The sequence below is a fragment of the Ctenopharyngodon idella genome, chromosome 12 (genome assembly GCF_019924925.1).
Source record: "Ctenopharyngodon idella isolate HZGC_01 chromosome 12, HZGC01, whole genome shotgun sequence".
Lineage (NCBI taxonomy): Eukaryota > Metazoa > Chordata > Actinopteri > Cypriniformes > Xenocyprididae > Ctenopharyngodon > Ctenopharyngodon idella.
Window position 1 is genome coordinate 21992375 of NC_067231.1, and position 19498 is coordinate 22011872.

The following is a 19498-nucleotide window of genomic DNA, read 5'->3' on the forward strand; positions in this document are numbered from 1 at the left end:
TCAGAAAAGAAATTGACAAGATGTTTATTAAATAAAAGGTGTATTCATATTTTATTCTACATATATTTTTTAATCATTTCATAGATCCAGTAAAATGATGTCATTAGCTATGTTTCCATCCACCTATTTTTGTGCAAACTTTGGGTTATTGCATAAAAATAAGCTTGATGAAAATGCCAAGATGTGCATAAATTCTAAAAATCTGCCTAAAAATGCATGCGCTAATTTTTTTTTCAGATAAGAAGATGTGCGTAAACTATGATAGAAACACATTTACTGAATAAATCCCTTGAAGCGCAACAAAAACATGACTTTGATGCAATAGAGGATGTGACTGCATAACCGTACTAACCAGTCGTCATTCTAAAATGAGCCAATGTCTTTCGTCAGAAGGGTTGGGTAAAATTACCTCCCAGAAGTGTCTTAAATGATTGCATTCAGGAAGTGACGGTTTTGTTCTCTTGAACGCATGGGATGGGATTTTTCGCAAATGTTTCATGTGATATTCCAATTACGCATACATAAAAATCACAACTTTGGATGGAAACAGCTACAGGCTCATTTACAGAATGTCTTTTTTCTTTAAGCACTCTTTTCTCAAGTGCTTTACTCAAGGTCACAATAGTGAGGCTTCATGGTTACAGGGATCAAACCAGTAGCTTTTTGATTACCAGTACTGACTTTCAGCCACTATTCTACAGGGATTAACACTTTAAATTGAGGATTTAAACTCTTATCTTATTGTGCTCTCAGGTAAAGTGGCTACAGCAAACAGAGGAAACCCAGAAATTAATCGGCCTTCTACTCCATTGGTCAGCGTGGAGGGCACCAAAGTATCACTCCAGGAAAAGAAGAAACAAAGTCGTACAACATTTGTACCTGCTAAAAAGACATGTCCTGCAGGAAATCAGGGCAAGATTCGAAATTACAACAACAAAGACTGAAAAAAGCCATGATCATTTTGGGCGACGCAGTTTGAAGGACTATTCTATTTGAAGTGCTGCATTTTTATTTGTTCACTTTGCATCATGCATGTTTTTGTAACATTTGTAAATGTTCTAATAAATTATTGCATAATTTGACCGATATACATGCAAGTCTTTTATAATGAGCAAAAAACAGCAACAAGGATAAGAAGAAAAAAATCCAAACCCAGGAATATGTGAAAACAGAGTAGGGAAAAATATTTGCATTTCCAGATTATTGCACCTATTCAGTTTTCTAAAATATAAATTAAGAATTTCTGAAAGATTATTAAAAAAATTATCACAGAAGCAGAGTTTTTATGACAAAATTTGATTGTTTTGTGATTGTCAAATATGACTGAATGAATTCAAGGCTCACATTTTCATTACGCAAAACTGTGTCTTTACCATAAGTGAGTGTCTTTTGAACTTCATTAAAAGGAATGTTTTCTCAAATGCCACTCAAACCAGCAACAAAAAAAGGAGCAAACGATCATCTAAATCATACTGTACTTTGCTGTTTGGTGATTTTGCAACATCAAACCACATTTACAGCATCAAACTGATGTGTCAGAGGTGAATAGGTGTTTTGCTCATTTTAAGTTTCTTCTCATCATGTAAACACATTATCACTTTGAGGAAACCAATGGAGAAAAAAACCCTGAAAAAAATGAAAATATTTTCAGTTGACTACTATATACCAAATATAATGCTGAACATTACACTGTATGAACCATTTATGTTAAATATAATCTGAAAAAATCTACGGAGAGGTTTGGAAATTTGAGTCTGGAAAAGTATAGAATTTTGAAATGGAAAATGTGTAGGAACCCTGTCTGGGATGCCAATAATGTAGATGTAATTTATCAATAAACATTTATGGTACAATATGGTACATGAACATCTGGCTCTGTGAGAGATACAGATTTATAATTTTTTCCCCCTAAAAAGAAAAAGAATACATGGAAATGATGTAGTCAGAATAACTTTGGTATTTTAGTAGTATTTGGATTCATACAGTGACACATTCTGTGTAATGTGTCTTTGTGAACTTTCAGTAGCTCCTGTGCTGTCCAGCCCCTCATAATGACATCACAGCAGCAGCAGGTGTAGGATTCCGCTCCTCCCATCGCGTTGTCCTGACATCACCCTATCTCCTAGCAACACCCTTGCATTCATTCTGATTGGCTGGTTCTACACACCTCCGCTCAATGATTGGTGAATTTATTTTCACTGGCAACCGTCAAAATGTTATTCACCGTGTCTCTCACGTGTCTCAAGAGCTCAACAGCGCCACCATAAGACACCCGGTACAACGCAATCTGTGTGCTGCCCTCATTACCAACAGTTAGATCTATCTATACAATCTGTATTAGACAAACATTAAAATAAACAATGTACTAAATATTTTTTCCCACATTTATACGACTGCTCTATTTAAGCTGAATCCTTTGACATAAAAAAGTCAAATGTTGAAGCAATGTGAATACTTATTGTTATGCAAAATAATAAATAAAGAAAAAAAAGACGAATACTCTTCTGTAGATTGGCATGTTTTATTATCTATCTCTTTTTATTAACTCTTTTCTCCAGAAAAATCATAGTCAGTGTGGTGTAAAAACAAAATAGACACATTAAGAAAACTATTTAATAATAAAGAATTCAGTAATTCGTTTAAGTTTCATGACTTAAAAATTCATGAAAATGTAGCTTGAAAATGTTTGAAAACTACTTGGAAATTGTATAGATTTATAAAAAAAATAAAAAAAATAAAAAGATTTCATTCATACGTCTTTGAAATCCATTCACATACTGTATAAAACACTTCAGATGATGTTGCTCCCAAATCACAAAATATGAAGTACCATACCTCATTCTGCCCTATTATTGTAGCTATCCAATAATTTTAAAACTCAATGTCATTTCTAATGTTTAAACAAGTACATACTGAGTAGTTAATGAACAATTAGGACAGACCAATATCCATGCTGTGTTTCAGTACCAATCCAGTGTTGCATGCTAAATTTACCCGATTTCAGATTGTTTGCAAACCGCAGACACGCGACCCCCGTGTCGCCTTGAACTTGAACTTGTTCGATCGGACCCATAAAGCAGAAATTTGTGCTGCTGTGCATGTGATCATGCCGGGATGAACTTTAGTAACCCAGGCTTTTCAGACGCTTTTTTTTCTCTGAAATCAGCCCATCACTGGCTGCGTCTACAGCCCAGCCTCCTCTCTCATTGGACTGCACCTAAGAGCCAAACTGTCAGCCCATGTGGCGTGGCCATCGAGGATGTCAGACATTTAAATGAAACAGACACAGGGACTCAGAAGGGCGAGAGTAATTTTTAGGGCTTGGCCAAAGGGGGAATCACGAAACTCTCCATTCTGTACCGGGAGCCGACAAAAATTAAGAGGAGTATAGTCGACTCTATCCCAAAGGATCTGCGTGAAACAACGTTAATCTGTACACACACCCAGGTAAGCGAGCATATATTATTAATCGTATCAGTTTTAGATTAGATACGCATTGTTTCAGACATGCAAATTCAAGACTGTTTTCTGTAACCATAAAAAACTGAATATCTCAAAAGAAACGAATCATTCCTCTTGAGTCGGATCTTTTCAGTGAATCACGAAACAGCTGAATCACTGAAGCGAGAATTAAGAGCATTTAGAGTGAGGATTTGACTGATGAGTAGGAATGTATTTTAATACCCGAGAAGCAGGAAATGTTACAAATATTCCATGTTTTATGCATATATAATTTTACACATGCAAAAAAAAAAAAAAAAAAAAATTATCCAAGATATTTTTTAATGCAGTGCATATAATATGGGATCGGGATGCTGGGATGGCGTGCTGACGCAATTACGTCATGACGTAAAGGAATTGCTGAATCGCTGTTCATTGAAACAACCTGTTCGAAAGAATCGATTCGTGTAAATGAGTCGAACTTCCTTTTACTAATCTCAGTTGAAGAATATTACACACTTGTGAATATATTTAACCAGCACACTCTTCACTTAAAGGGAGTAAGCGTTTAGCTGAAGGCATAAAAAAAAAAAAAAAACCATAGGATATGCATCTCGCGCTATTTCTGTGTGATTACACCACGATTCATCTAAGAGAAGTAAGCATTATGCAATGAATCTTTTTCTCTATAAACAAAAAAGAAAACATAGTAATATGTTGGGATGTGGAAAAGCATCAGGGCGGTCACTGTAGAGCCAGTGCGGAATTTATCACTCTCTGAAACGTCCTTGACAAGGTTTGGCATGTAACCAATGTGTGTCACTGAGGTCGGTAGGATGTGGAGATGCTTTCAGGGCAGTTTTGTGTGACACTATCTATAGTCTAGTCTTTACTGCAGGACTCTCTCTGCATCATCCGTGGCTTGTCAGGAATGAATATGCAGCCTAGACATCTTTTTTTTTTTTTTTTTTTTAATTAACCCTCATGTTCAGTTGACTACAGTGTTTATATTTGGGGGCCAAATGATGTATGTGTGAAAATAACGTTGGCACACACACACAAAACAAACATGATTTTATTAGTTTATCAATATTTATCAGATGATTTAGGCACATTAATTGCCTAATTTATGATTTATACTCATATATCACATGGTCCAAGTACTGTGTGAGTGTGGCTGATGTTTTAAGGACTTTAAGACTGTAATACTGTCATCAGCTGATGACACCACTGCACCATGGGAGATTGTTAATCAGAGCTGTAGCGAGGTGAGCGGTCAGCGACATCAGTAACTCAACGGCTACTTCGGATCTGGGTCAGGTAGATTACAGTCCCTTCAGAAATCTGTTTATTTTCTCAATCTGCGTTCTGCTAATCCTAAAGTTGTTGTATTGTGGTTAAATGTTAAACTCTCAGAATAGTAATAGTACTACTGTAATCTTAACTAGTTTAGTGTAATCTGGTTCACACCAAAACCAATTTAGCTTTTTTGTGTTGCTGGTTTATCTATAGATTTGTTATGCTTTGTTCATTTTGTTGTTGGTTTTTAACATGTCTATATTGTGCTATTGCATTAAATAGTGCTTTAAATGACTCACACACATGCACGTTTACAGACAAGCTGTTGCATGTGAGAACCTGCCCGCCAAAGACTCCTTCCGGTCCTCACTATGGCCACAAAGAGCACTAAATCCTCTGCTCAGACTTACCTGTCCACATTTACTAATTCTGTTTATGTAATTGTAAAGTATTTTTTTTATAAATATAACTTTCCTAACTAAAAACATAATGTAATTTTCACATTATGGCTTAAATCCACTCTCAGTGACTTGTTACCCTGTGAGACTTGATGTCACTTATTACAGTTTAATCATAAAATACTATAAATGATTATAAAAGTAGACCATACAACATGCATTATATTTATATTATAGCTCTGCGTGAGAAGCGGCCTAAAATTGAAGTCATTATTCTCTGAAAATCCTGCGCTAGCTCTCCTTAGCACATTTACGAGAGAAGTAGCGACGTCTGATTCATGAGTGAATCATATCTTTTTGTTCATGAATCAACGAGAACCAGATTTTGTTTAAAATTTCTCCAGTGTGGAAAAATGATAAAAAGATGCTTAGAAGTGGTAGTAAAGGCTTCTCCTATGATTTTATTTTATTTGCATAATCGTAATTAAGTTTATTGATTTATAATTTCTGCAAAATGATCTGTCCTACTTTTAGAGCTATTTATTGGGCACTAATATATTTTAAAACTCTGTGGAAGCTTTTTATGAACTAGCTGTTATGTAATGCATGTTTACTGTTTTACATGCTACTCTCCATCTTATTTTTCACATCATTACAGAAAAATGCATTACGACTGTATATCTGCGTAATATTTTCAGAATTTATCTTCTGTAGATTATTCTATATAAATGAAATTAAGTTGTTCAAGTTGATTTTTTTTTTTTTTTTTGTTGAGGTACACTTTTTTATGTATTGTGCTTGCTTTGTAAAGATGGTAAAATAATCAGACTGCATACTGTACAGTTAGATGAGTTGATTTCTCTCTTGGCATATTTAATTCCGTTTCTGTGGTCCTCTAAATTAAAATGAACCCTCCTTTGTGTTGAGGAAAGTGGAACAGAGGGACACTTTGTACTTGTCACCGCTTCTTGATTGCATTGAATGAACAGGAATCCCATCCATGCTGTCGCTTTGAGTGCTCTGACCCTGAAACAGGGAACAAAAGTGTCCAGCTTTTTAGGCCACGCCCCCCCCCCCCCAAGCACACTCTCCCGCCTATACCCAATTTTGCACCAACTTGGTGACCCCAACACACAGACTGCTGATTTAAAATGAATGACACATTCACATTCACACAGTTCTTGATAATGCAAATGTAGATCAAGCTGAAAGAATCGCTCCATTCTTCTGTTCATTGACTGACCCCTTCTTTCTTGTTCATCTTTCTTTTATTAGAATCAAAGAAAATCTAGCCAGAAATGGAGGATATCGTTATAGCTGGAATTTCAGGTCGCCTTCCTGAGTCTAACAATTTGGAAGAATTTTGGCAGAACCTTTTCAATGGAGTGGACATGGTCACAGAAGACGACAGACGGTGGAAACCAGGTATGCTAATAACATTCAGTCCAAATCATTTTTATATCATTTTAGATAACTTTTAGAAACGGTTTGGTTACTTAACATGATTTTTATAGTAAATGCTTTACCGAAGGTCATCCTTGTGGTCGCCTTGCCTACCTGGCTGCTGTTCTGTGCTTTTCCTTGTCCGTCTGGCTTTGGGTGTTATAAAAGGCCCGTCTCTCTTCTCTCTGTTGGCACCAAGCTAATACTCTCATTCATGTGCTAAAGCACGAGCAGGCTTAGGGCGATGAGTAGAGAGCACTTTTGATTCCTTTTTTTTTTTTTTTTTTTCCCTTTTTTAAAATTCTAGGTCTGTATGGCCTTCCCAGAAGAAATGGAAAACTAAAAGAAATCGACAGATTTGATGCAGCCTTCTTTGGTGTGCATCCCAAACAGGCCCACACCATGGACCCACAGCTGAGGCTTATGCTAGAGATATCGTACGAGGCCATCGTCGATGGAGGTTAGTATCAGTTGCTCTCCTTTATAATAGGTATTAATATTAAGGTATTTTGTGGTGGCTCATGACATTGCAAAATGTATAGCTTGCATATAATGGATAAAAGTAAATGTTATTTTATAGCACTTTGCTAATTATTTTACTTTAGTGTTTTTATGATGCTGATTAAAAAGTGATTGTATATATTATGCTTTAGCTACCCATATGATGTTTAATCAGAAGTTTGGGGTCAGCAAGAATTGTTCTTTTTAAGAAATTAATACTTCAATTCAGCAAGGATGCATTGATTCAAATAAATGCTGTTCATGCTATTCATCAAAGAATCCTAAAAAAAAAAAAAAAAGCAGCATGGTTTCCACAAAAATATTAAGCAGCACAACTGTTTTCAACATTGATAATAATCAGAAATGTTTCTTGAGCACCAAATCAGCATATTGGAATGATTTCTGAAGGATCATGTGACACTGAAGACTTGAATAATAATGCTGAATACATATTATTTTAAAATATATTAAAATATAAAACAATAATATTTCACAGTATTACTGTTTTTTTTTTTTTTTTTTTTTTTTTTTTAATCAAACAAATGCATCCTTGGTGATCATAAGAGACTACTTTGAAAATCCCCCAAACTTTTGAACATAATGTATGTTTATTTTGTGTTTATTACTATATATGGTGTATATAGTATTTATTTAAAGTATTTAAATAAAAGGAAACTAATTTATTAGTGCTAAACGTGTGACATTTGCTGTGCATATAAAACAAGTTGATTTTTAATTTAGGCATAAACCCGGTGTCCATGCGTGGCAGCAAGACTGGCGTCTACATTGGAGTGAGTGGCTCAGAGGCGGGAGAGGCCTTCAGTAAAGACCCAGAAGAGCTGCTGGGATACAGCATGACAGGATGCCAGCGAGCCATGTTTGCCAACCGCTTGTCTTACTTCTTTGATTTCAATGGTATGCAAACATTTACAAGTTTAATTACTGATTCAATGCTAGTGCACCTTGTAGGATGGAACTGGGTTGTCAGAATCTTTGTTTTGAATGACTGTGTCTTCATTCTTTCTGTGTGGTGTGATGTGTCGTATGAGGTGATTTGAATAAGTGACTCATTACACAGTCATGTCTTTCACTGGTATAACTTGACTGTCATGTTAAAATGAGGCAACCAGTTGAAATGGATCACTTTGTGCAAGAATCAGCCATTAACTGTTGTGTTTGATGTACAACACATATTCAGGTCCCAGCACGGCCATTGACACCGCATGCTCCTCTAGTCTGCTGTCTCTGGAAAATGCTTTCAATGCTATTCGCCATGGCCAATGTGATGCAGCACTTGTGGGTGGAGTTAACCTGCTGCTCAAGCCCAACACCTCAGTGCAATTCATGAAACTGGGCATGCTCAGTCCTGAGGGAGCCTGCAAGTCATTCGACGCCTCAGGTGAGATTACGTACATCACTGTAACGTCTACAGTTTTCTCAGGAAAGTATAAAAGGAATCTGGTTTGTCAATCATTGCATAACTTCTTATATGGCACTCTAAGCCTTCTCAGTGTTTGGTGATGCATACTGAATACTACATACTAAATATAGTATGTGATGCAGCATGCGTTACAGTATGAAACAATAAAGGTTTTAAGCAGTAGTATGCAGTCTTATCAAATGCAGTCTAATAAAACAATAAGAAATTGATGTTAAAAGTAATAGCTGGTGTTTTTTCTTGTTCATTTGTCATATTGGAGGTCAAAAGTCAAGTTGAGCACATTGCATTTTGGCATATAGTACTCAGAGCAGTGTGTTTTGCTGAATACTGCACATTTTGGCAAAAGTAATATTCCATGCATTGATAAAATTTGCATACTGCACAAAGTAGACTTACTATATACTGCAGAAATAATAGTGTTATGGTATGCTATTCTGAACATAGCCCCTTTGTGAATACATTTCTGATTTGCACTACTCTTAATAAATGGAGACTTTATGATAATTATTCTAATTCTATTTCACCTTCTAGGAAATGGCTATTGCCGCTCAGAAGCTGCTGTCGCAGTACTCTTGACCAGGAAGTCTATGGCTAAGAGAATCTATGCCACAGTGCTCAATGCTGGCAATAACACAGACGGCTACAAAGAACAAGGTAAACCCATCCTTCCTTCCCACAGACGTCAAATCCGCCTCAAATCCTCCTGCATGAGTGAAATCAGCTTGATTAATACTTGTTTACCTGCTCTGGTTAGGCTCATTGAAGCCTGGCATTACTGTCAACACTGGCACTATAAGTGTCATAGATGCTGGCTTTTCCCCCAGTGCCTTCTGCCACACTTTACACCCCAGTGTTTTTAAACATGACACTTGGCTGAGCATGAGGGCTGAGGGTGTTTGAAATCTTTGGCATACATCTTGTAGAAACTGATATCAGACCCCTCTATTTTCTATTGTGTCATGTGCTGCTTCAGTACATAGAGGACAGAAGAGTCCGTGCCGTAGCTCACATGTGCGTTCCAGAAAGGCATATGTCATCATGACTGATACTTGTACATCTGCTTAAATTCCGGAATGTGGTCCGTCTTCCCTTTCCCCAGGTGTGACATTCCCATCAGGTGAGATGCAGCAGCGCCTGGTCCGTTCCCTTTATGAGGAGGCCAACATATCACCTGAGCAAGTGGAGTACGTTGAGGCCCACGGCACTGGTACTAAGGTCAGTTAAATGTGAAATTACACAAAAAACACACATTCTTATTTTGAGGAGATTTGTTCCGAAAATAAAAATAAGAGGGGCTTGATTCTTGGAAAGGGAATTGGTAAATGTATATACTGCCTAGCCAAAAAAAAAGAAAAAGATCTTGGCAAAAAATTGATGTACGTGGTGCAAGAGGTGCATCATTTTTTGGTCAAGATCTTGTATTGACAATGCAAGAGGTGAGCACTCTGTAAAGTCTCCTCCAGTACATCCCATAGACTTACACTGAGGTTAAGGTCACGACTCAGAGGTGCCAGTTCATGTGTGAAAATAATTATTTTTGCTCAACAATTTCCTGTGTATTTTGAGCCTGTTGAATCTTGATGATGTCATCCTGGAATATGGCCATGATACGTCTTCCTACATGGTTGTTTAAGAAATTAAAAGCTACACATTCCATCAATTAGGGTTAGAAGAACTGTTCCCAAACATATAACATGCTAGAAACTTAATAATCACAGCAATTATGATCCAGTCATAGACTCTTAAGCATTTGCCTATTTAAATCCAAACAGCACTTTTTTTTTTCTTTTCTTTTCTTCTTTTTTTTTTTCTCGGTCGGGCAGTGTATATGTAACTGCAGCACACTGGAGTGCAATAAAGCGCAATTAGTAGGTCATGATGTCTGTATATTGATTTTATGTTCACAACTGTATTGAGTAGCAACATGAACTATGGATATTCTGAATAAAATGAAAAAGTATTAAAACAAGCTATGAGAAATTATTGAAGAAAAAATATAATAATAATAATAATAATAATAATTAAGGTGGATTATTAAGGTGGAATTTACAAATAATTATATTTTTATAATAATAAAAAAAATGTAATATAATGACTTTGTGTGTGTGTGTGTGTATATATATATATATATATATATATAATATATACTCAGTAAAAAAAAAAAGTCCTCCCACTTTCAGCTGCTTTTTTTTCCAGCAAATTTCTTATGTGAGTCAGTCAGTTCAAAGGTTTCTTTAATGTCCAAAGTTATTGGGACTGTGACATTCATTTCTTTCTGCCTGTGTATGTAAATGAATGCAGTCATTGAGCAATAGTCATTTCAGCTTGTTGTTAAGTGGATCATAAAAATAATTCTCTGCTTTCACAGGTTGGGGATCCTCAGGAAGTGAATGGCATTGTGAGTGTATTCTGTCAGTCACAGAGGGATCCTCTTCTGATTGGCTCAACCAAATCCAACATGGGACACCCAGAGCCTGCTTCTGGATTGGCAGCTCTTGCCAAGGTAGATAAACTGTCTTTCAACAAGTCTCCCAGATGAAATTACATGTCTGAAGCTGAATCCCACATCCCAAATGTGAAGTAACTCAAGTAACTCTCATATTGCATGTGTTCAGGTGGTTTTGTCTTTGGAACATGGCATATGGGCTCCCAACATCCATTTCCATGATCCAAACCCTGACATTCCTGCTCTAACGGATGGCCGGGTGCGTGTAGTGTCGGAGCCCATACCTGTCCGTGGGGGCATTGTGGGCATCAACTCATTTGGGTTTGGAGGCTCAAATGTCCATGTGATCCTGCGTCCACATGGTTCAAAATCACTGGCTCAAGCTGCACAACCTTCAATCCCCAGACTCCTGCAGGCCTGTGGTCGCACTGAGGATGCGGTTACTTCCCTTCTCAGCAATGCCCAACAGCATAAGGAAAACCCAAGCTACCTGTCTTTAATGAATGATGTGTCTGGAGTTCCAACGACAAGCATGCCGTACAGGGGCTATGCACTAATCGGAGCACAGGGAGAGCTTACAGAGGTTCAACAGAACCAGCCCACACCAAGAGCTCTCTGGTACATTTGCTCAGGTGAGGAGTCTTATATTCACAATGGTAAATGCTTTAAAGGGGAGAAATCTAATTTTCAGTAAAATCTTTTGCTCTAAAAGAGCTTGATGTACTATAAAACATGATGATAATAAATGTCAAAATCAGCATATTAGAATGATTATGTGACACTGAAGACTGGAGTAATGATGCTGAAAATTCAGCTTTGCATCACAGGAATAAATTACATTTTAAAGTAATATTCAAGAAGAAAACCATTATTTTAATTTGTAATATTTTGCAATATTACTATTTGTATTTTTGATTAAATAAATGCAGCCTTTGTGAGCATAAGAGACTTATTTCAAAAACATAAAAAAATTGTAATGTTTCCAAACTTTTGACAGGTACATGTATATGTTCCTATTGAGCTTTCTATTCAGAGCGAATCAGTCATCATAGTGGAAAGCTTCTGCACATGATCACATTGGCTGAATCTTTAATTCTGGGTCATGTCTTTCTTTGTGTCTGCATCTCCTGCCAGGAATGGGCACACAGTGGGCAGGAATGGGCCGTAGTCTGATGCAGCTGCCTGAATTCCGGGAGTCAATCCAGCGTTCGGACGTGGCTCTAAAGGAAACAGGGCTGTGTGTGTCTCGCTTGCTCATGGACGCTGATGAGAGCACTTTTGAAGATACTGTCCATGCATTTGTTGGTCTTGCAGCAATCCAGGTCAGTCTCCCCCTGCTCTAAAGACACCATGTACAGTGCCAGAGTGACTGGAACAGGATTGACATCAGCAGAATTTCTCAATGAAAAAAATGACCCCTGTAAACTTTGCAACTGATACCAGTCTGCCAAATATTGCAATGCAGTGGCACAATCAGTTATGATTTCAATAGTCACTGCAAGAGATAGTTCATCCAAACATCATAATTTTCTCAGCTCAGCCTGCATGTCCAAACCTGTATGGCTCAAACAAACTGCTTTTTCCTGTGGAACTGGCACACTTGCATATTCAAAATTGTCACTTAGTTACAAGACAAAAAAAAAGAAGTCATTTTTGACATCAAACCTAGTAGACTTGCTAGTTGTAGTCTAGTCTTGTAGTTCAGTTTTATGGCTGAATATTTTTCTCTAACCTGAATGCATTCCTTTCAATTTTCCAGGTCGCCCAGATTGACATGTTGCAGAAGATGGGTCTACAGCCTGATGGGATCGTGGGCCACTCTGTGGGAGAGCTGGCGTGTGGTTACGCCGACGGCTCCCTGAGCCACAGCGAGGCAGTTCTAGCCGCTTACTGGAGAGGACGCTGTATTAAAGAGGCCAACCTGCCCCCGGGGGGCATGGCTGCAGTGGGTTAGTGTGGCAGCAGATTCCTCCACAGGCTTTGCTTCATTAATCGGACGCACAGCCCAAAGCGTCCCTCCATGGGGGATTTGCCTAGTCTTTTGTTCAGCAATGTATGCTGTAGATTTTTTTTTTTTAGCAAGCTAAATGGTTCCTTTTACCAACCCTCCCATCATATCCCCCCTTTAGGCCTAACGTGGGAAGAATGCAAAGCTCAATGTCCACAGGGTGTCGTTCCTGCATGTCACAATGCTGAGGACACTGTCACCATCTCAGGCCCTCAGGTACATGCACTCAAGGAAATAAAAATATTATATATATATATATATATATATATATATATATATGTCTCTTATGATCATCAAGGCTGCATTTATTTGCTCAAAAGTACAATAAAAACTAATATTGTAAAATATTATTAGAATTCAAAAGATGTGCATAAAAGATTTATATATCTCTCTTTATTGAGATATATATATATATATATATATATATATATATATATATAACAATTATAGAGTTTTTCATTCAAGTTTTCTCGATTGTATCAATGTTATTTTTCAGCAATTGAGCATGACGGTTCATTTTTTTCAGAAGTCTCTGTCCAAATTATTTCTCAAACCACTCATCTATTGTCATGCTGCCTAATAAATTAAAATTTACTTTAAACTAGTGTTGCCAAGTTGGTACTGAAATTTAAAAAATGTGTATGATACCAGCATTTTTCCCCCTAGCATTTTGAGCGCTGTTGAGCGGAATATTAAACACTTCTGATTGGCCATTGTGTTCACGTGCTCAACAGACTCAACAACATGTCTGTGATTGGCTACAATGATCAACGCTTCAAAAACATGTTGTAAATTGTTGTAAAAGATTTATATATATAAATATATTAAATATATAAATATATTAAGTTTTAAATATATAACAATTTTAACAATTATAGACTGTTTAGAATATATAATGACAGTATACATACTAGTACCTAATAGTATGTGTTTGGTTATGCAGGACTCTGTCAGCAAGTTTGTTGCCCAGCTGAAAGAGAATGGTGTGTTTGCCAAAGAAGTGCGCAGTGCCGGTGTGGCTTTTCACTCATATTATATGGCCTCTATTGCTCCAGCCCTCCTGTCTGCACTGCAGAAGGTGAGTTGGTGAAGCGTTGCAGTGTACCAGTGCCCTCTGGTGGCCATTAACACCTCAAAACCTCAGCACAGATAAACACTGACCGCCTGTGTGTTTTTATAGGTAATAAAGAGCCCAAGACCTCGCTCGGCACGCTGGATCAGCACGTCCATCCCGCAGCCGGACTGGGAGAGCCCACTGGCACTCTATTCTTCTGCAGAGTACCACGTCAATAACTTGGTCAGCCCTGTGCTCTTCCAGGAGGGACTCAACCATGTGCCAGATAATGCTGTGGTAGTAGAAATTGCCCCACATGCTTTGCTGCAGGTAACAGTTGAATTCAATTAGAGTTTATTTGTATATACAGCTAAGATAATAAAAGTCATGTAGTTAGTAAACATCATGTATTCAGTTAAGCAAACACATAAACATGTTAGGCAATGATTATAGCTTATGAATCGTAATGATTATAATAAGAAATATTATTTGACTGTTATGTAGAGATAGGGAATTATTATTTTATTAGTATCTATTTTAATTATTTTGCACCACATAAATCAGTGTATCAGTGTATAAACCCAATTCATATGCATTGAAGATTCAAATGTATATCCACTATTATTAACATACCTATGATTCACCTTCAGGCCATCCTGAAGCGAAGCCTAAAACCAACCTGCTCCATCCTCCCCCTAATGAAAAGAGGACATGTCAACAATCTGGAGTTCTTCCTCTCTCATGTGGGCAAGATCTACATGAATGGGTTGGTTTCTACACTCTTCACTCCCAAACTGTTTTGACGTGACATTGTCTGCGTTTCAAATGTTAAATGACTGATGCTGACTCTTTTGTATTTGTAGGATTAACGTGGACAGTAATAATTTATATCCAGCTGTGGAATACCCTGTTCCGACAGGGACTCCCCTCATCTCCCCTTACATTCAGTGGGATCACTCCCAGATCTGGGATGTGCCCAAGGTGGAGGACTTCCCTGCTGGCTCAGGGGGATCCACCTCTGCCACCGTGTACAATATCGGTGGGTAGATGTGAAGTTGAAATCAGTAATTTTCTCATTTTTTATGTGGTGTCATACTTATTTTTGAATGCCTGGCTCTATGTTTTGTGCAGACATGAACCCAGAGTCTCCTGATTACTACATGATTGGTCATTGTATTGATGGCCGGGTGCTGTACCCAGCCACAGGATATCTGGTTCTGGCCTGGAGGACTCTGATGAGATCACTAGGCACAGTCATGGAACACACGCCTGTCACATTTGAAGACGTCACCTTCCATAGAGCCACCATCCTACCCAAGACAGGTAAAAGATTTTTCTTTGTACTGCAAGACTTGAATTTTTTGGTATTGAAGCCTGTTTCCACTTCAGAATAAAAAATAAAGAAGTAATTGCAACTGTTCCACACAGTTTCACTCTTTATTTCACAATAATGACTTTCTTGTAATTGCAACTTTATAATTGTGAACTTCTATCTCACTTCTGCACCTTTATAGCTCATAATGTGACTTATTTTTTTATTCTGAGGTGGAAAAATATTTTTTATTACTAAATGTACAGTACCGTTCAAAAGTTTGGAGTCCAAAAGTAAGATTTAAAAAAAAAAAAAAAAAAAAATTTAATACTTTTATTCAGCAAGGAAGTATTAAATTGATCAAAAGTGACAGTTCCGTAAAAGACAGAGAATCTCGTTGAGTTCCATCTTGTTCATTCATTCATTCGTTTGTTCATTCATTCATTCATTCATTCAAAGTTTTCTCGATGTATCAGTGTTATTTTTCAGCAAAATTTTAAACCGTAGTCTACTTCTATATTTTAAAGTAAATTTAAAGCTATATGGAACAGACTAGTAGTTAGCTAGTCCATGTGGCTTAGAGGTAACCGGATTGTTTTTGTGTGCACTGCATCACAGGGTCTGTCCAGCTGGAGGTGCGACTCATGCCCGCCACTAACCGTTTTGAGGTGTCTGAGAATGGAAATCTGGCTGTCAGTGGTGAGTATCCGGACTGCAAAGTCTTAGTCAAAATGAGATTCACAACTGCTTTTAATGTGTCTTTTCGAGTAAAACAGGATATTTGTAAATTGACAAGACACTATTTAAGACTCATGATCACACTCTTATACCCTTTCTGGTCCCAGGTAAAGTGAGTCTCTTGGAAGACACTGGACTTGATACTTTCCATGCTGAGCTGAATAAACCAATGCCTTCAGACAAGGAAGATCCAAAACTGCTTTTGAAATCCGGGGACATCTACAAAGAGCTGCGTCTACGTGGATATGACTACGGCAAGACCTTCCAGGGGATACTGGAATCTAACAACGCAGGTAATTCCCCTCAAATGCACCTCAAACTTACACTGTGGAGATAATATTGGCTAAAACATAGATTGTGAAGATCAAAAAACAAAATTCAGCCAATCCTAAGCTCTTTATATTCTGGTTCTTCTCACAGGTGACTGTGGAAAACTTCACTGGACAGGTAACTGGGTGACATTTTTAGACACCATGCTGCAGATGATTGTTGTGGGGCTGCCTGGTCGCAGCTTGAGACTGCCCACTCGCATCCGCTCTGTGTGCGTGGACCCAAAACTTCATGAGGAGAGGGTGAACGAGTATGCAGAAGACCAGAAAGGTATCAGACACACCTAGCGGAAGTCTAACTTAACCTGACCTAACTGAAACTTATTTGACTAAAATATCTCATCCTCAGCTGTGGACGTTCATGTTAATCGTTGTCTGGACAACATAACAGCGGGAGGAGTTCAGATCTGTGGGCTTCATGCTACCGTAGCACCCCGTCGCCAACAGCAGCAGACTCCACCCACTTTGGAGGAGTTTGCCTTTGTTCCCTATGTGGACTCAGATTGCCTCAGAACCAGTGAGAAACTTGGGGACCAGCTGAGACATTGCAAAGGCATGTTCTGATTTTCACTTCACTGAGAAATGCAACATGGTATTTTACATGAAGATTTTTAAAATATTTTTGAAAGAAATTTCTTATGCTCACCAAGGAAGCATGTATTTGATTTTTGTTTTTTATGCACAGGTCTAGTACAGCGTCTGCAGAGGAAGCTGGCCAATCAGGGAGTGAAGATCTCCATCCCTGGGTTAGAAGATGCGACCGAAGGCCAGCTGATTGGAGCAGAGGCGGAAAAAGGTCTGTTGCGGCTGCTCTCTGTGTTGTGCGGACTGGAGCTGAACGGGAACCTGCGCTCTGAGCTGGAACAGACGGTGGAGAAGGAGAGAGACTGTCTGGTGCAGGACCCTCTGCTCAACGGCCTGCTGGACTCCCAGGCTTTACGCCACTGCTTGGACACGGCTCTCGAGAACAGCACTTCTGGAAAACTCAAAGTCCTGGAGGTATGGTGAATCTTTTATTTAGGATTAAGAAGGGCAAATTATGACATGGTTGAAGTTCTCAACATTTATTCTTCTCCTTCAGGCTCTAGCTGCCAACGGCCGTGTGTTTTCTCGAGCTGTTGGTCTCCTCAATATCCAGCCGATGTTGCGTCTCGACTACACCGCTTCAGATGTCTCCGCTGACCAGCTTTCTGCTCACCAGAGCTCCCTGGAGGAGCAGGGCATCTCATCCGCTCAGTGGGACCCTCTTCAGGGCCCAGCAACAGGCGGTCTGGATGGGGCTGACCTGGTTGTGTGTAACTGTGCAGTAGGACCAACAACCAATCCTGCACTCCTGATCGAGAACCTGACTTCAGCTGTGAGAGATGACGGTTTTGTTTTGCTCCACACCCTACTCAGAGGAGACACTCTAGGGGAGACGGTAGCTTTCCTCACGTCTCAAAGCAACCAGGAAGGTTTCTTGACTCAGGTGTGTACTTAAAAAAGCACTTTATCTTGTTAAATCGGTCAGATCCACAACATAAATGAAAGTGATGTAATTGAATACCAATGCTTTACTTAAATAATTACATTTAAAGAACAAACTAAACAATGGCAAGTTATTAGTTTTGTTTTGTCTGGCTTATTGTAGTGTTTCAGATTCTAAACTGCATTGTTTTTGTTTTCAGACTGAATGGGAGGGGCTTTTCAATAAGGCCTCTTTAAATGTGGTCATGCTAAGAAAATCCTACTACGGCTCCGCTCTGTTCCTTTGTCGCCGTCGCCAACAGTCCTCTCATAAACAGCCCATCCTTATTTTCGTGGACCCTACTGACTATAAATGGGTAGAGAATCTAAAGGTTAGTGTTACAGTCTGGATGAAATATAAATAAGTTTTGTATATGCTTGATATGTGATTTATTGTGTACGATTCAGCCATGTGTGCCTCTTTTATTTTATTTATTTATTTTTTTTTGATCTCATAATGTTTAATCAATGTCATAACTCTGCCTTTTGGTGAAAATGACAGAATTCTCTCTGGTGACGTATGCAAGACTTCTCCAATCATTTAGTCTGGTTAAACCCTGCCCATTCACAATTGACTGCAAGCTTGCATTCATTTTGAGTGCAACGCTCTCATCTTAAAATCCAATCCGTTTCACTCGAATGTATGTCACAATATGGAAGAAAAGATCTATCGCTACTTTTGTTTCATCACGACTTTATTCATGCAGACTCATTAGAAAGTGTTGCCAAGGTCACCAAGAGCACTTGCCAATTACCCAGCAACATGCTAAAACCAAATGCATGCCTCTAACCCTTTCCGTCTCCCTCTTTCCCATTAGAGCACTTTAGTTGAGTCATCTGATATCCCAGTCTGGCTCATTGCCACTAAGGGTCATAATGGAGTGGTGGGAATGGTGAACTGCCTCAGACAGGAGCCCGGAGGCAACCGTATACGGTCCGTCCATTTACTGTGCACATATGCTACTGTTATATCATCATATTTTTGTTGTTAAGATTATGTAATTGGCTGTTTAAGTATAAATGTGTGTGTATATATAGTATTAATTTACATGGTCTTTTTCTCCTCCCCAATAGGTGTGCATTTGTTTCTAATTTAAGTAAGGGCGCTGCAGTCCCCTCGCTTGTTCCTACTGAAAAGAGCATGAAGGCATTACTGAACAAGGATCTGGTCATGAACGTGTACCGGGATGGGCTGTGGGGTGTATTCAGACACCAGTTGTTAACACAAGGTGAAATAGAAAGTCATATAAGACTTAGAGTGATATATGACCTGTCCAATGTAAAATGATAGAGGATTTATTGCTTTTTCATAATACTTAAGTGTATATTACATTGAATAAATTCAGTTTATTTAATCATTTTGTCAAAAAAGGTGAGCAGTTTAAATATATGCAAATGTACAGTGACTACCAGTAGAATTGCAAACAGTGAAGCTCACATGATTCATCTGTATAGTAGTCGCATATTAACAACAGTACAGTAACTTGTCGACCTTGAGCGTTTTAATGGCTGTCAATGTGAACGCCTCTTTAGATTCTAACTTTGATTGGATAGAGTATTTTGAGCATGTGACCATCCTCTT

General features: G+C 38.3%; 2 protein-coding genes across 4 annotated transcripts in view; both read left to right on the forward strand.

The window, feature by feature from the left end:
- ccdc57 (coiled-coil domain containing 57) overlaps positions 1 to 3447 on the forward strand; it is an 18434-nt gene extending 14987 nt beyond the window's left edge. For all 3 annotated transcript variants that reach the window (XM_051913960.1, XM_051913959.1, XM_051913958.1), the window contains exon 20: positions 754 to 3447. In XM_051913960.1, coding sequence (XP_051769920.1) covers positions 754 to 944 — 191 coding nt within the window. In that variant the 3' untranslated portion in view covers positions 945 to 3447. The remainder of the gene's footprint in view (positions 1 to 753) is intronic.
- Positions 3201 to 19498, forward strand: part of fasn (fatty acid synthase) — a 26332-nt gene continuing 10034 nt past the window's right edge. Inside the window, exons 1-26 of the mRNA XM_051913957.1 lie at positions 3201 to 3447; positions 6414 to 6563; positions 6889 to 7041; positions 7824 to 7997; positions 8281 to 8481; positions 9055 to 9177; positions 9623 to 9738; positions 10892 to 11026; positions 11139 to 11601; positions 12104 to 12291; positions 12729 to 12918; positions 13099 to 13193; positions 13921 to 14055; positions 14158 to 14361; positions 14682 to 14797; positions 14895 to 15070; positions 15163 to 15354; positions 15962 to 16042; positions 16189 to 16374; positions 16502 to 16681; positions 16760 to 16963; positions 17096 to 17409; positions 17492 to 17878; positions 18078 to 18248; positions 18735 to 18850; positions 18991 to 19145. Coding sequence (XP_051769917.1) covers positions 6437 to 6563; positions 6889 to 7041; positions 7824 to 7997; positions 8281 to 8481; positions 9055 to 9177; positions 9623 to 9738; positions 10892 to 11026; positions 11139 to 11601; positions 12104 to 12291; positions 12729 to 12918; positions 13099 to 13193; positions 13921 to 14055; positions 14158 to 14361; positions 14682 to 14797; positions 14895 to 15070; positions 15163 to 15354; positions 15962 to 16042; positions 16189 to 16374; positions 16502 to 16681; positions 16760 to 16963; positions 17096 to 17409; positions 17492 to 17878; positions 18078 to 18248; positions 18735 to 18850; positions 18991 to 19145 — 4582 coding nt within the window. The 5' untranslated portion in view covers positions 3201 to 3447; positions 6414 to 6436. The remainder of the gene's footprint in view (positions 3448 to 6413; positions 6564 to 6888; positions 7042 to 7823; positions 7998 to 8280; positions 8482 to 9054; positions 9178 to 9622; positions 9739 to 10891; positions 11027 to 11138; positions 11602 to 12103; positions 12292 to 12728; positions 12919 to 13098; positions 13194 to 13920; positions 14056 to 14157; positions 14362 to 14681; positions 14798 to 14894; positions 15071 to 15162; positions 15355 to 15961; positions 16043 to 16188; positions 16375 to 16501; positions 16682 to 16759; positions 16964 to 17095; positions 17410 to 17491; positions 17879 to 18077; positions 18249 to 18734; positions 18851 to 18990; positions 19146 to 19498) is intronic.